Source organism: Papio anubis, chromosome 4 (genome assembly GCF_008728515.1).
Source record: "Papio anubis isolate 15944 chromosome 4, Panubis1.0, whole genome shotgun sequence".
Taxonomy (NCBI): domain Eukaryota; kingdom Metazoa; phylum Chordata; class Mammalia; order Primates; family Cercopithecidae; genus Papio; species Papio anubis.
The window spans coordinates 136,756,663-136,773,339 of NC_044979.1; the positions used below are offsets into that span (position 1 = coordinate 136,756,663).

Sequence of the window (16,677 nt, forward strand, 5' to 3'; positions counted from 1 at the left end):
TCGAGGCTGCAGTGAGCTATGATTGCACCACTGCACTCTAGCCTGGGTGACAGAGCAAGACCCTGTCTCTACAAAAAGAGAGGGAAAAAAAAAATGTTGGTTTCTTCATGCGTATATCCACCCAAGATTAGGACATAGTACCAAACGATTGTAATTCTCCAAGTGTTTATTGAACAGTTCCCCTGTCCCTGGCACTATGGGAAACAGCTCAGCAGAGCTCAGTCCCCACTTCCCAGGAACTTATAGTCCTAATTGTGAAGAGAACGAATAGTCCAAAAACAAAGATAAGTAATGAAAGAAGAGAGCTACCTTTGTAATTAAATTCCCTTCCCTTTTCCTATGGTTAGTTGGCTTATCCTCAGAGAAAGTCCGTTTCTTTTCATGTTACTCTAAACCAAACATTTCTCGGAAGTTAAGTCTGCAAGATAACAACATATATTCTACAGCAATGAAGAAATTAGCTTTTGGATTGTCTACTCTTCCAAAGGATGTGTAGCATGAATTACTCTTTCCTCACTACCAGGTCACTGAGGACCAGCTTTAAATAATCCTCCTCTGTAGCATCATAATTGAGTCCCAGCGCCATGGAGTTTATCTCCTTGACAGCCTGTGCCTTGGGGCTGGGGAGGGGGCAGGAAGGCCAGGTGGCTGCTCTGTCCCCTACATGGGGCTGATGAAGACACCCAGCACCCCTCAGGTCCTTCTCCATCCCTAGGTTGAAAGAGCTGTTCTACCGCTCCAGCAACCTGCAGTACTTCAAGCGGCTCATTCAGATCCCCCAGCTGCCTGAGGTAAGCGTGCCCGACCGCGCACCGTTGGCACTGCAGAAGCCCCAAGTACCCTCTTAGAGGCCGGCGGGGCCTGGCAAGCAAGCACTGTTTGAGGATGTGTCTCCGTCTTCAGAACCCACCCAACTTCCTGCGAGCCTCAGCCCTGTCAGAACACATCAGCCCCGTGGTGGTGATCCCTGCAGAGACCTCATCCCCCGATAGTGAGCCAGTCCTAGAGAAGGATGACCTCATGGACATGGATGCCTCTCAACAGGTGAGGACCACTTGGGAGAGAAACATGGCCTTTCCTCTTGCCTGCAAGTACGGGGAGAGGCTGGGGGAGACCCTGGCCAAAGCCCATTGACTCTAGCCAGGTTCAGCCTTCTCTTCACCTAGCACCAACCTAGGCTGAGCATCTTGCTCTGTGACAACCAGAAGGATCATAAATGGGTCTGGCTGGGTGCAGTGGCTCACAGCTGTAATCCTAACACTTTCCAAGGCTAAGGTGGGAAGATTGCTTGAAGCCGGTTCAAGACCAGCCTGGGCAACATAGTAAGACCCCATCTTTACAAAATTAGCACACATGGCTGAGATGGGAGGATCACTTGAGCCTAGGAGGCTAAGGCTGCGGTGGGCTGTTATCATGCCACTGCACTCCAGCCTAGGCAAGAGAACAAGAACCAGGTCCTAAAAAAAAAATTAAACAAAAATTAAAAAATTATCCAGGCATGGTGGTACACACCTATACTTCTAGCTACTCAGGAGGCTGAACCAGGAGGATCACTTGAGCCAGGAGTTGGAGGCTGCAGTGAGCTATGATTGCACCACTGTACTCTAGCCTGGGCAGTAGAGTGAGAACCTGTCTCAAAAAAAAAATTAAAAAAATTAAATTGTCTGAACCAAATTGAGAAAGGGAGCATTCTCCCATGTCACCAAACTGACCCACACACAGAAGTCTCTGGCGCTCTGACTTATTCTCACTCCTTTTTGGTCAACCACAGAGTTTATTTGACAACAAGTTTGATGACATCTTTGGCAGTTCATTCAGCAGTGATCCCTTCAATTTCAACAGTCAAAACGGCGTGAACAAGGATGAGAAGTGAGTCCAACCTGGGTTTAGGCAGATGGTGCAGGAGCTAAGTTAAGCCATGGTCTGCCTCGAAACACTAACCAAAGAGGAATTCTTAATGATACCAGGGCTTGTTAGATAAAGAACATCTCGAAGGGCCGGGTGCAGTGGCTCACGCCTATAATCCCAACGTTTTGGGCGGATGAGGCAGGAGGATTGCTTAAGGCTAGGACTTCAAGACCAGCCTGGGCAGCATAGCAAGACCTCATCTCTATTAAATAAAAGTAAAAAAATTAGCTGGGCAGGTTGTACACACCTGTAGTCCCGGTTACTCAGGAGGTTGAAGTGGAAAGATCACTTGAGCCTGGGATATCAAGCCTTCGGTAAGCTGTGATCATGCCACTACACTTCAGCCTGAGCAACAAAGCCAGACTGTCTCTAAAACAAAACCAAAAACACACACAAAAAGAATGTCTTGACCCTCAAATATTGGCCCCTTTAATCTCAGAAGAAAATCAGTAACTATGGACTTATGAGTATTAGATTAGTATCTTTTAACATTTAGAGTATAATTCATAGCATTTCAAAGAATTGTCCCCAAATTAATACCAGCTTTTGATTTCCTACCCTGAGCTCACAATTAAAAAGAAAGGGATAGAAGCACTATGGAAGCAAACTCATTCCCCTTCTCTTCCCAGGGACCACTTAATTGAGCGACTATACAGAGAGATAAGTGGACTGAAGGCACAGCTAGAAAACATGAAGACGGAGGTATGCCTTGGATCTGCTCTGCCTTTGCGATTCACCAAAACACGGTAGATTTGAATGTTAAATTTGCATCACACTGGCCAGGCACGGTGGCTCACACCTGTAATCCCAGCACTTTGGGAGGCCAAGGCAGGAGGATTACCTGAGGTCTAGAGTTTCACCCTGGGAAACCCCGTCTACAATAAAAATACAGTAATTAGCCGGTGTGTTGGCAGGCACCTGTAATCCCAGCTACTTGGGAAGCTGAGGCATGAGAATTGCTTGAACTTGGGAGGCAGAGGTTGCAGTGAACTGAGATCACGCCACTGCACTTCAGCCTGGGCGACAGAGCAAGACTCTGTCTCAAAAAAAAAAAAAAAAATTGCATCACATAGACACTTTTTGGACTTCATCCTTAGGGTAGGTTAATTAGTAGAAACAAGCCAGGCGTGGTGGTGCACGCCTGTGATCCCAGCTACTGAGAAGGCTGAGATGGGAGGATCACTCAAGCCCCAAGGAGTTCTGAATCCAGCAACATAGGGAGACCCCCGTCTCTAAAACCAAATAAAAGCTGGTAGAAATGCTAAATCCAAAATGTGTTCTCTGTCATAATGCATTTCCATTTGACATGCCATGAGGACAGCATTTAGGCCAGGCGCAGTATCCATGTGATTGATGCCCAGAGATGACCTTGGTCCCCACGAGGCTGAGAAGCTCTGGGGAACAAGACCAGACCTTCTCACATGGCGATAAGGAGAGATTGGTTTGCTGGGCACAGTGGCTCCCGCCTGTAACCCCAGCACTTTGGGAGGTTCAGGCAGGAGGATCACTTGAGCCCAGCAGTTCAAGACTAGCTCGGGCAACATAGTAAGTCCCCATCTCTGCAAAAAACTTTTTAAAAATTAGCTGGGCATGGTGGTGCATAACTGTAATGCCAGCTACTCGGAAGGCTGAAGCTAGAGGATCTCTTGAGCCCGGAGGTTGAGGCTGCAGTGAGCCACTATCATCTCACTGCGCTCCAGTCTGGGTGATAGTGGTACCCTGTCCCACGCCCCCCGCCAAAAAGAAAAAGAAGAGATGACGTCAGCAGTGTTGGTGCCATATTAACAACCGCCCCTCACAGTGGCTGCTCAGGTGACTTTACCCACAGGGACAGCCACTGCTACCCCCAGTCACTCTAAAGAGGACCACAATTCCCCTGTCACCATCACCTGTTATGGCTGTTGATTGAGGAGCTCCTAATGACCAGATGGTCCAGCCCTCCTGGGCCGTGGGGAGTTGACTTCGGGGAACCGGGTATTTACTTAGAAGCACGGTAGGACCCGCTTCTCCAGCCCTTGCCCGTGACCCGTGGCAGTGGGCGGCTGGCCTCATGACCCGAGTCCCCCACAGAGCCAGCGGGTTGTGCTGCAGCTGAAGGGCCGCGTCAGCGAGCTGGAAGCAGAGCTGGCTGAGCAGCAGCACCTGCGGCAGCAGGCGGCCGACGACTGTGAGTTCCTGCGGGCAGAACTGGACGAGCTCAGGAGGCAGCGGGAAGACACCGAGAAGGCTCAACGGAGCCTGTCTGAGATAGAAAGTGAGCGGTGGGTGGGGGCAGGGGCGGGCCCGGGGGGCAGGCGCGGGCAGCAGAGCCCAGCTGGACTCCGGATGCGGCACAGAGGCTGGGCAGGGGAGCCCCAGACTGTCTTTCTAGAAATAGTCAGGAATGCCAGCTCTTAGCCTCAGTCCAGAGGGTGGGTTTGAGTCCTGTAGGCACAAAGCCCTGTGTGAGGCACTGCTGAGCACAGAGATGGGAAATACAGAAGATGGCCCTGAAGTGCTTGCCCTGGGCAGTGGATACTAAGGGAGAAGGAGAGAGGACTGAGGTCCTAACAAAGAAATTGACATACAAGCTGAGAGCACAGTGGCTTATGCTTGTAATCCTAGCACTCTGGGAGGCCAAGATGGAAGGATTGCTTCAGGCCAGGAGTTCAAGACCAACCTGGGCAACATAGCAAGACCCCATCTCTAGAAAAAATAAAAAAGATTAGCCGGGCATGGTGGCACATGCCTGTAGCCCCAGCTACGCTTGAGGCTGAGACAGGATCACTTGAGCCCAGGAATTCAAGGCTGCAGTGAGCTGATTGTACCACCGTACTCCAGCCTCGGTAACAGAGAGCCTTGTCTCTAAAAAAACTCAATTAAATGTTTTAAAAAGCTGAAAGCCCCCATAGAATAAATGCCATGTATGTAAGTGCTGAAGAGGCATGAATCCCTGGCTTGATTTTATTGTTGTTATTTTCTTTTCTTTTCTTTTCTTTTCTTTTTCTGAGACAGAGTCTCCCTCTGTCGCCCAGGCTGGAGTACAGTGATGTGATCTGGACTCACTGCAACCTCCGCCTCCCAGGTTCAAGCGATTGTCCTGCCTCGGCCTCCTGAGTCACTGGGATTACAGGCGCACACCACCATGCCCGTCTGATTTTTGTATTTTTAGTAGAGATGGGGTTTCACCATGTTGGCCAGGCTGGTCTCGAACCCCTGACCTCAGGTGATCCACCCACCTCAGCCTCCCAAAGTGCTGGGATTACAGGCGTGAGCCACCTTGCTTGGCCCCTGGCTTGATTTTTAACCAGTTGAATTCTTTTTAAAGATGACTTCCCAGAGAAGTTTCTGTAAGTAGAATTTTCAAGGGAGAAAAACATATATGCATTCCTGAAATCAAAGGAGGATCTTTGGCCGGGCATAGTGGCTCATGCCTGTAATCCCAGAGGTGGGAGGATTGCCTGAGCCCAGGAGTTTAAGACCAGCCTGGCTGACATAGTGAGACCCCGTCTCTACAAAAATCAGTCGGGTGTGGTGGCATATCCCCATGAGCCCAGCTACTCGGGAGACTGGGGGGGGAGGATGGCTTGAGCCCAAGGAGGTCGAGGCTGCAGTGAGCAGTGATTGTGCCACTGTAACCCAGCCTGGGTGACAGAGAAAGATTGTCTCAAAACAAAACAAAACAAAGAAGCGTCTTCAGGCCAGGTGCGGTGGCTCACGCCTGTAATCCCAGGACTTTGGGAGGCCGAGACGGGGGGATCACAAGGTCAGGAGATCGAGACCATCCTGGCTAACACGGTGAAACCCCATCTCTACTAAAAATACAAAAAAAAATTAGCCAGGCGTGGTGGGGAGCGCCTGTAGTCCCAGCTACTCGGGAGGCTGAGGCAGGAGAATGGCGTGAACCTGGGAGGCGGAGCTTGCAGTGAGCCGAGATCATGCCACCGCACTCCAGCCTGGGTGACTGAGCAAGATTGTCTCAAAAAAAAAAAAAAAAGAAGGATCTTCTAGGGACCCTGGCTCATTGCAAGGAAGGCAAGGGTCCATCCTAGGGTAGACTCCTCACTTTGGTCCTTGACAATACAGGGAAAGCCCAAGCCAATGAACAGCGATATAGCAAGCTGAAGGAGAAGTACAGCGAGCTGGTTCAGAACCACGCTGACCTGCTACGGAAGGTAGGACCCTCAGCCCCTATCGCCATCCTGCAGGCCCTGCACCTCGGGGGAGAGAGTGGCTCAGGCCTGTGGCTTCCCCGGGGTCAGCAACCCCTACATTGATCTCTAAGGCATTGCCACCATCGCGGGAATCACACCTTTTCAGTCTTCCTTGCCTCTGTGTCTTGCGCTCTGTCCTGGGTGCCAGCCCCATGTAGGTCACCCACCTTCTTCATTATTCTGTAAATACTTGAGCGTCAAGCAGCTGAAGGTGATAGCTCTGTTCCGGCTTCCCTCTGGGTAGGAAAGTGATTCCTGTGGCTGACTCTAGGGTGCGCACAGCCTGAATGTGATTGTCCTAGAAGGAGGATGTCCTTTAAGCCTGGGATCTCCTGGTTCAAGACACTGTTCTTCTTTTGCAGAATGCAGAGGTGACCAAACAGGTGTCCGTGGCCAGACAAGCTCAGGTAGATTTGGAACGAGAGAAAAAACAGCTGGAGGATTCATTGGAGCGCATCAGTGACCAGGGCCAGCGGAAGGTGAGTGGGAGGAGGAGCACTCGGGAAATGAGGGAGGGGGCTGCTGAGTTGGTGACGGGGGCTTTGTGGCCTTCTGCTCCACGGGCAGTTCTGTGGGTCGGTTGGCATCATACAGCAGGGAGCACACCATGGCGGCCACACAGAACAGCCAGACACCATCACCAGTACATACACGAAGTAATGGAAGGACCCAAGTTGCATGGGTCTAATCAGCAAAGGCTTTCCAAGGATGAGGCTGGAGGAGAGTTTGAGGAAAGGAAAACACATGGGTAGCAGAGACAGAGGGATGAGCTTTTTTTTTTTTTTGAGATGGAGTCTCGCTCTATTGCCCAGGCTGGAGTGCAATGGCACGATCTCGGCTCACTGCAACCTCCGCCTCTTGGGTTCAAGCGATTCTCCTGCCTCAGCCTCCCGAGTATCTGGGACTACAGGCGCCCACCACCACGCCTGGCTAATTTTTGTATTTTTAGTAGAGACGGGGTTTCACCATATTGGCCAGGCTGGTCTCGAACTCCTGACTTTGTGATCCACCCACCTCGGCCTCCCAAAGTGCTGGGATTATAGGTGTGAGCCACCACGCCCGGCAGGATGAGCATTATTTACAAAAACTTGAGAACAGGCTGGGCACAGTGGTTCCCACCTGGAATCCCAGCTTGCAGGAGGATGATTTGAGGCCAGGAGTTCCAGGTTAGTCTGGGCAACAAAGTGTGAGACCTTATGTCTACAAAAAATTAAGACATTGACCAGGCACAGTGGCTCATGCCTGTAATCCTAGCACTTTGGGAGGCCGAGGCGGGTGGATCATGGGGTCAAGAGATCGAGACTCTCCTGGCCAACATGGTGAAACCCCGTCTCTACTAAAAATACACAAAAGTAGCCGGGCATGGTAGCGGGCACCTGTAGTCTCAGCTACTTGGGAGGCTGAGGCAGGAGAATCACTTGAACCCAGGCGGCAGAGGTTGCAGAGAGCAGAGATCATGCCACTGCACTCCAGCCTGGTGACAGTAAGACTCCATCTAAAAAAAAAAAAAAAAAAATTAAGAAATTAGCTGGGCATGGTAATGCATGCCTATAGTTCCAACTACTTGGGATGCCAATGCAGGAGGATTGCTTGAGCCCAGGAGTTTGACACTGCAGTGAGCTGTGATCGTGCCACTGCACTTCAGCCTGGGCAACAGAGCAAGACCAAAAAAAAAAAAAAGTAAAAATTAGCCAGGTGTAGTAGCATCTATGCCTGCAATCCTAGCTACTTGGGAAGCTGAGGTGGGAAAATTGCTTGAGCCCAGTTTGAGATCGAGGCTGCAGTGAGCTATGATTACCCCTCTGCACCCCAGCCTGGGCGATAGAGTGAGACCTGTCTCTATTAGAAAAAAAAAAAAAAAAAAAGAAGCGGGCACAATGGCTCACACCTGTAATCCCAGCACTTTGGGAACCTGAGGCGGGCAGATCACCTCAGGTCAGGAGTTCAAGACCAGACTGACCAACATGGTGAAACCCCATCTCTACTAAAAATACAAAAAATCATCCGGGCATGGTGGCTCATGCCTGTAGTCCAGCTACTTGAGAGTCTGAGGCAGGAGAATCGCTTGAATCCAGGAGGCAGAGGTTGCATGAGCTGAGATCATGTCACTGTGCTCCAGCCTGGACAACAGAGCGGGACTCCATCTCAAAAAAATAAAACAGAGACCACCACTGTGTTGGGGCAGGACCGACAGGCAGATTGGAGGCTTAGAGGTGGAGTTAGAGATATGGGACAGATCAAACCAAATGTCCTAGATTTAGAGGAGTGACTTTCACACTTTTCTGTGACCCCACATAAAAAACTACATCTATCTCATGGAAATACAAGTAAGTTTCACCAAGCAATACTTATCCTTACTACGTGAATTCATTTGGCTATTTTCTGTTCTATTTAATCCATTTTTTTAAATGTTAGCTGTGAATTCTTACTAAGGAGTCACAACCCACTCTTTGACAAACACCATCAAGAAATCAAAGAAAGAGAGTCATCTGGGAATGGCGAGGTGCTGTAGTTCAGCCATATACCAGCTGTTGGGATGCCTGAATTTAAGACCTAGTTTGCCTTTAGTATTACGGACTTAAGCATGACATTTGGGAAATGTTTCTAAAATTCCTTCCTGGAGGCCAGGCACAGTGGCTCACACTTGTAATCCAAGCACCTTGGGAAGCCAAGGCTGGAGGATCGCCTGAGGTCAGGGGTTCGAGACCAGCCTAGCCAACATAGTGAAACCCCGTCTCTACCAAAAATTTAAAGATTAGCCAGGCGGGGTGGTGGGCGCCTGTAGTCCTAGCTACTTGGGAGTCTGAGGCATGAGAATTGCTTGAACCTGGGAGGTAAAGGTTGCCGTGAGCTGAGATTGCACCACTGCGCTCCAGCCTGGGCGACAAGAGTGAGACTCTGTCTCAAAAATAAATAAATAAATAATAAAAATTCCTTCCTTGACATTCCACATTTTCAGTACACTCTGGGGTCTCGCCTCCTCCTCCCACACCCTGCACTTTTTTGGGTGGTGTAACTTATATACAGTAGAGTTTACAGATCTCTTATTGATCGCTTGGGACATGTTTACGTTTTTATATTCTTTGTCACTACCACCCAGATCAGAGTCCTTCTTATTTTCTTCTCTTTCAGACTCAAGAACAGCTGGAAGTTCTAGAGAGCTTGAAGCAAGAACTCGCCACAAGCCAACGGGAGCTTCAGGTTCTCCAAGGCAGCCTGGAAACTTCTGCCCAGGTAAATACCGCCTGTCTCTTTTTTATTGAGATGGGGTCTTCTTCTGTCACCCAGGCTGGAATGCAGTAGTGTGATCTCAGCTCGCTGCAGCCTTCACCTCCCTGGGCTCGGGTGATTCTCCCCACTTAGCTCCCCCGAAGTAACTCAGACTACAGGCACAAGCCACTACGCCCAGATAATTTTTGTATTTTCTTTGGTAAAAACAAGGTTTCACTATGTTGCCCAGGCTGGTCTCAAACTCCAGGGCTCAAGTGATCCTCTCACCTCAGCCTCCTAAAGTGCTGGGACTACAGGCATGAGCCTCCACTCCCGGCCTCCTTTCTTGCCGCACCCCTGGCTTTGGCATTGCTGTCATCCACCATCCTTAACCTGGCCAAGTCAGCCCCAGCTATAATCAGTGCGAGAGGGAATCAGAGTGGCAGGTTAAAGAGCTATCACTTTCCCAGTCCTTGTAGCCAGGTGATGGGTTGGACCTCTGAGAAATAGGGACTGTTTAACTCAACCAGTGTCTCCCTCTTTCCTTGTGGTCACCTTTGCAGTCAGAAGCAAACTGGGCAGCCCAAATCGCCGAGCTAGAGAAGGAGCGGGACAGCCTGGTGAGTGGCGCAGCTCATAGAGACGAGGAATTATCCGCTCTTCGGAAAGAACTGCAGGACACTCAGCTCAAACTGGCCAGCACAGAGGCAAGTCACAGACACAGACACAAGCAAGCGCCTGTGAACTCCCACTGAGGGCCTCTGCGCATGCACGGAGGCCAGGAGGACCCCGGGGCTGCTGAGAAGGAGTTTGGGGCCTTGGCCCAATTGTGCAGACATTCTGTAGGTGTGATGCCAGCAGGCCCTGCACTGCCTGCAGAGCGCATGAGGGAAAGCAGAGCGCTGTCTTTTTTGTATGAGAAGGGAAGTTTGGCATTCCCTCCCAGCCATGAGAACGGGGTGCAGTGATCCATCCCTGCAGCCTCCGTGGGCAGCCACACACCCCGTGCACACAGTTAAGGCGCCTTTCTCTGTCTCAGGCTTACTGGTTTGGACCTCATTGGCCGTGACTTGAGCTAAGATGCTAGGAGCCCCAGCCAGGTCATGCCGCTCAGGTTCATTATGGAGTCTAGGGCAGACTCTCACCTCCCTGGACCGTTTTTAGGAATCTATGTGCCAGCTTGCCAAAGACCAACGAAAAATGCTTCTGGTGGGGTCCAGGAAGGCTGCGGAGCAGGTGATACAAGACGCCCTGAACCAGCTTGAAGAACCTCCTCTCATCAGCTGCGCTGGGTCTGCAGGTACACTTGCAACTGCCCGGCTGGCAGGGGCCAGGTGCTTACAGCCTGACCCTCTGTTGATGGTGAATCTCATGTAAGACTTAGCTCAGGGGCTCTCAGCCCCACAGCATGTCAGCATTAGCTTACGGGTACCCAGGCCCCATCCTAGATCAGTTACATTTGGAAACTCTGTGCATTAGAACCTGTACACTAGTATTTTCTTTTTTTTCTTTTTTTTCTTTTTGAGATAGGGTCTTACTCTGTTGCCCAGGCTGGAGTGCAGTGTGGTGGGTCACTGCAACCTCCACTTCCTGGGCTCACACAATCCTCCCCACTCAGTCTCCCAAGTAGCTGGGACTATAGGCACGCAACACCACGCCCAGCTAGTTTTTGGTTGGGGTTTGTTGCTCAGACTGGTCTTGAAGACCTGGGCTCAGGCTATCCATCCACCTTGGCCTCCCAAAGTGCTGGGATTACAGGCGTGAGCCACCGCACCAGGCCCAGCAGTAGTATTTTCTAAAGCCCCCAGGTATGATAGCCACTGCTTTTTTTTTTTTTTTCTTTGAGACAGAGCCATGCACTGTTGCCCAGGCTGGAGTGCAGTGGCGCGATCTTGGCTCACTGCAAGCTCTGCCTCCTGGGTTCACGCCATTCTCCTGCCTCAGCCTCCCAAGTAGCTGGGACTACAGGCACGAGCCATCACGCCCCGCTGATTTTTTGTACTTTTAGTAGAGACAGGGTTTCACCGTGTTAGCCAGGATGGTCTCGATCTCCTGACCTCGTGATCTGCCCGCCTCGGCCTCCCGAAGTGCTGGGATTACAGGCGTGAGCCACCGCGCCTGGCCGATAGCCACTGCTTTAGACAGTGGGTCACACTGATGAAACATCCACCAGGAGCAGACAATTCTGTGTTTCTCTAAGGAAAAAACTATGGTCTGAGTCAAGAGGTGATTACTCATGAACTTCACGTCTAGGCAGGAAGCTTACCCACTAGGTAAGCTCCTCTATTCAGTGCTTAATTAACGAGGATGAAGCCAGCTATGAGAACTTGCTGTGACCTTACCCTGTGTTCCCTCTCACAGATCACCTCCTCTCCACGGTCACGTCCATTTCCAGCTGCATTGAACAACTGGAGAAAAGCTGGAGCCAGTATCTGGCTTGCCCGGAAGGTAAGAATGGCCAAGGATAGTCTCTGTCATTCGTGACAGCTGGACAGGGTTGAGAAGCACCTGAATGCAGAAATGGTGACAGGTTCCTCTGCATCAAGAAAGGCGTGTAGACAACTCATAAAATAGGGGAGGAAAGGGTATGAAAGTGACACCATCAACCACACCTGAGAAACTTCCTTTCCAATCCTGGCAGACATCAGTGGACTTCTCCATTCCATAACCCTGCTGGCCCACTTGACCAGCGACGCCATTTCTCATGGTGCCAGCACCAGCCTCAGAGCCCCACCTGAGCCTGCCGACTGTGAGTACCAGGGCATGAGGGGCTGTTCATGGACCAGGGGAGCAGGGGGCCTTTAAAAGTCTCTGTTGGGCCGGGTACAGTGGCTCATGCCTGTAACCCCAGCACTTTGGGAGGCTGAGGCAGGCGGATCACTTGAGGTCGGGAGTTCAAGAACAGCCTGGCCAACATGACGAAACCCCGTCTCTACTAAAAATACAAAAATGACTGGCCAGGTGCAATGGTTCACGCCTGTAATCACTGTAATACTTTAGGAGGACGAGGCGGGCAGATCACCTGAGGTCAGGAGTTCGAGACCAGCCTGGCCAACATGGCAAAACCCCGTCTCTACTAAAAATACAAAAATTAGCCAGGCACAGTAGTGCACCTGTAGTCCCAGCTACTCGGGAGGCTGAGGCAGGAGAATTGCTTGAACTCAGGAGGCAGAGTTTGCCATGAGCCGAGATTGCGCCAGCGCACTCCAGCCTGAGTAACAAGAGCGAGACTCTGTCTCAAAAGAAAAAAAAAAAAAAGGTGTCTATTGCCTTGTATCTCCAGCACTGACCGAGGCCTGTAAGCAGTATGGCAGGGAAACCCTCGCCTACCTGGCCACCCTGGAGGAAGAGGGAACCCTTGAGAACACTGACAGCACAGCCATGAGGAACTGCCTGAGCAAGATCAAGGCCATCGGCGAGGTACTTGCAGTAGTATCATTGAGGAGCGTTGTTATTCTGGGTGTGCATGCTGGTGAATGGCCAGGGAATCAGTTATGTTCTGAGCTAGTTCTTTCTGCACTTACAACTTGATTCTAGAAAGAGATTATTAAAATTGGAAAATCCAGGCCGGGCGCGGTGGCTCAAGCCTGTAATCCCAGTACTTTGGGAGGCCGAGACGGGTGGATCACGAGGTCAGGAGATCGAGACCATCCTGGCTAACATGGTGAAACCCCGCCTCTACTGAAAAATACAAAAAAAAAAAAAACTAGCCGGGCGAGGTGGCGGGCGCCTGTAGTCTCAGCTACTCAGGAGGCTGAGGCAGGAGAATGGCGTGAACCCGGGAGGCAGAGCTTGCAGTGAGCTGAGATCCAGCCACTGCACTCCAGCCTGGGCGACAGAGAGAGACTCCGTCTCAAAAAAATAAATAAATAAAAATAAAATTGGAAAATCTGGCCAGGTACAGTGACTTATGCCTATAATCCCAGCACTTTGGGAGGCTGAGGCGGGCAGATCACTTGAGATCAGGAGTTGGAGACCAGCCTGGCCAACAGGGTGAAACCCTGTGTCTTCTAAAAATACAAAGATTAGCCCAGTGTGGTGGTGCGTGTCTGTAATCCCAGGTACTTGGGAGGCCAAGGTAGGAGAATTGCTTGAACCGGGGAGGTGGAGGTTGCAGTGAGCCGAGATCACGCCATTGCACTCCAGCCTGGGCATAAGAGCAAGATCCGTCTCAAAAAAAAAAAAAAAAAAATAGGATCACTTGAGCCCAGAAGTTTGAGACAGGCCTGGGCAACAAAATGAGACCCTGTCTCTTTAAAAATAAAAAATTAAAAAAAATTTAAAAAGAGAAAACCTCCTGAAGGACTTTCCAGCTGTATTTAATTCACTGGCTGTTAGCTGAGAATCTGCTGTGTTCTCATCATTACACTAGGCAATATCGAAGAAGTATAGGCAGCTCCCCTGTCTCTGAGGATTTTTATCTAGACGGCCAGGTAATACCCAAAATGGACATAACACTGTATTTATTCATTTACTAAAGATGTAGTGGCCGAGCACGGTGGCTCACACCTGTAATCCCTGCACTTTGGGAGGCCGAGGCAGGAGGATCACTTGAGGCCAGGAGTTCAAGATCAGCCTAGACAACATAGTGAGACCCTATCTCTACAAAATAAAAATTTTTTAAAAATTAGACAGGCGTGATGTCACACACCTGTAGTCCCAGCTACTCGGGAGGCTGAGGCAGGAGGATCGCTTGAGCCCAGGAGTTGGAGGCCACACTGAGCTATGATTGTGCCACTGCACTCCAGCCTGGGCAGCAGAGTGAGACCCTGCCTCCGCTATAAATAAGTAGTCAATATGTCCTGTATACCAGAAATTGGGTTAAATGTATATAGGGACAGAAAAGACATGGACTCTATGGGAAAGAAAAATAAGAAAACCATTTCTATGCAGTACCATTTTTTTCCATTTTTTCCCCCAATGTTATGAATTGGAGTATATCAGTTAAGATACGAGGATAGGGCCAGGCACGGTGCCTCACGCCTGTAATCCCAGCATTTTGGGAGGCCGAGACAGGTGGATCACCTGAAGTCAGGAGTTCGAGACCAGCCTGGCCAACATGGTGAAACCCCATCTCTACTAAAAATACAAAAAATTAGCCAGGCGTGATAGTGGGCACCTGTAATCCCAGCTACTTAGGAGGCTGAGGTGGGAGAATCACTTGAACCTGGGAGGCGGAGGTTGCAGTGAGCTGAGATCGTGCTTTTGCACTCCAGCCTGGGCAACAAGAGCGAAACTCTACTCAAAAAATAAATAAATAAAAAATAAAAGTCATGAGGATAGAATGTCTAATTAGAGTTCCAGAAGAAGATAATAAAAAGACCACGTCCAGCCAGGAGCAATTGAGGCCAAGAATTTGAGACCAACTTGGGCAACTTAGTGGGGCCCTGTCTCTACAACAAATTTAAAAATTGGCCAGGTGTGATGGTGAGCACTTGTGATCCCAGCTACTCAGGAGGCTGAGGCAGGAGGATCACCTAAGCCTAGGAGGTCAAGACTGCAGTGAACCATGTGCTCATGTACTAGAACCATGTACTGGAGCCATGTACCGGAACCATGTACCAGACATGTACCAGAACCATGTACCAGAACCATGTACTAGAGCACCACTGTACTCCAGCCTGGGTGACAGAGTAAGACCCTGTCTCTAAAAAGAAAAAATAAAAATGAAAAGATCAGGGCCAGGCATGGTGGCTCACACCTGTAATCCCAGCACTTTGGGAGGCTGAGGTGGACGGATCACTTGAGGCCAGGAGTTCAAGACCAGCCTGACTGACATAGTGAAACCCCATCTCTACTAAAAATACAAAATTAGCCAGGTGTGGTGGCTCATTTTGTAATCCCAGCACACACCTGTAATCCCAGCTACTTGAGAGGCTGAGGCAGGGTAATCCCTTGAGCCCAGGAGGCGGAGGCTGCAGTGAGCCGAGATTGCACCACTGTACTCCAGCCTGGGCAACAGAGTGAGACTCTGTCTCAAAAAAAAAAAAAAAAAGAAAGAAAAATGATTGTCTTCATCTTTGCCTCCCTAAATAATGAGTTAGTTTCACATGTTATAGACTACAGGTAAGTGGAATCCTACTGTATATATTCTTCTACAACTTGCTTTTTCACTCCACATTCTGTGAGATTAATCCAAGAAGATACATTCATTTTCACTGCTGTCTCATATCTATTGTGTGAATATCGCTTAATTCATCTGTCTGTTCTCTTGGTGATAGACATTTGGGTTATTTCCAGTTTGGGTTGTTATTAATTTGCCCCTATGATCATACATGCACACATGTCAGTTGCTCTAAAGTATATATGTAGAATCAGAATTACTAGGTTACAGGACGAATCTCACACATAGAATGCTGAGTGAAAAATCAAGTCATGGAAAAATATATACAGTATGATTCCTTTTATATAAAGACTCAAACATTCAAGCTTAACAATATATTGTTTAGGGATGCAGCTATATGGCATTAAAAAATAATAATAATAAGACAGGCCAGGCATAGTGGCACATGTCTGAAAATCCCAGCACTTTGGGAGGCCGGAGTGGGAGGATCACTTGAGGCCAGGAGTTTGATACAGCCTGGGTTACAAAGCAAGACTCTGATTCTACAAAAAAGTTTAAGTTAGCAGAGCCTAGTGATGTGTGCCTGTTGTACCAGCTACTCAGGAGGCTGAGGCAGGAGGATCACTTGAGCCCAGGAGTGGGAGGCTGCAGTGAGCTATGATCACACCACTGCACTCTAGCCTGGGCAACAGGCTTTTATTTTTTGTCTTTAAAAAAATAAAAATAAAATAATACATGACAACCACTCTCTTGAATTCTGTATCTCTTGGGGTAGAAGGCAGGGAGGAAGGGATATAGAATCAGGGCGCATACAAGTACAAATAAGATTCCAAAGGTATTGATGTTTCTTATAGCATTCCTTAAGTTTTAAGTTGGATGGTGGATAACATGGGTCTTTATTCTTATCCTCTGAACCATTCATATATATTTTATACCTTAGTATGTATAACACATCATGTTTTAAAAATCGTGGGCTTTGCTATTAGTTAGACCTTAGTTCAAATCCCTGCCCTGCCATTTGCTAACATAACTGTGGTCAAGACATTCTACCTCTGATCCCTGGCTTCCTATCTACACAGTAGGAATAATACCTGCCTCATATGGTCGCTGTGGAAGCAAAGTTAAGTCAAGGTCAAAGTGAGAGATATCATCTGTATATGAAAAAGTTGTAGGCCAGGTGCAGTAACTCAATCCCAGCACATTGGGAAGCCAAGACGGGAGGATCACTTGAGCCCAGGAATTCGAGACCAGCCTGGACAACATAGTCAGACCCCATCTCTGTTAAAAACAAAACAAAACAAA

The 16,677-nt window shown here is 49.3% G+C and overlaps 1 protein-coding gene across 2 annotated transcripts in view; it reads left to right on the plus strand.

The window, feature by feature from the left end:
* HIP1 (huntingtin interacting protein 1) overlaps nucleotides 1-16,677 on the plus strand; it is a 65,026-nt gene that overhangs the window by 34,520 nt on the left and 13,829 nt on the right. For both annotated transcript variants that reach the window (XM_031665498.1, XM_021935735.2), the window contains 13 exons: nucleotides 716-791; nucleotides 904-1,044; nucleotides 1,772-1,869; nucleotides 2,538-2,610; nucleotides 3,979-4,162; nucleotides 5,974-6,062; nucleotides 6,464-6,580; nucleotides 9,234-9,335; nucleotides 9,875-10,018; nucleotides 10,476-10,611; nucleotides 11,673-11,759; nucleotides 11,953-12,060; nucleotides 12,595-12,731. In XM_031665498.1, the coding sequence (XP_031521358.1) occupies nucleotides 716-791; nucleotides 904-1,044; nucleotides 1,772-1,869; nucleotides 2,538-2,610; nucleotides 3,979-4,162; nucleotides 5,974-6,062; nucleotides 6,464-6,580; nucleotides 9,234-9,335; nucleotides 9,875-10,018; nucleotides 10,476-10,611; nucleotides 11,673-11,759; nucleotides 11,953-12,060; nucleotides 12,595-12,731 (1,492 nt within the window). The remainder of the gene's footprint in view (nucleotides 1-715; nucleotides 792-903; nucleotides 1,045-1,771; nucleotides 1,870-2,537; nucleotides 2,611-3,978; nucleotides 4,163-5,973; nucleotides 6,063-6,463; nucleotides 6,581-9,233; nucleotides 9,336-9,874; nucleotides 10,019-10,475; nucleotides 10,612-11,672; nucleotides 11,760-11,952; nucleotides 12,061-12,594; nucleotides 12,732-16,677) is intronic.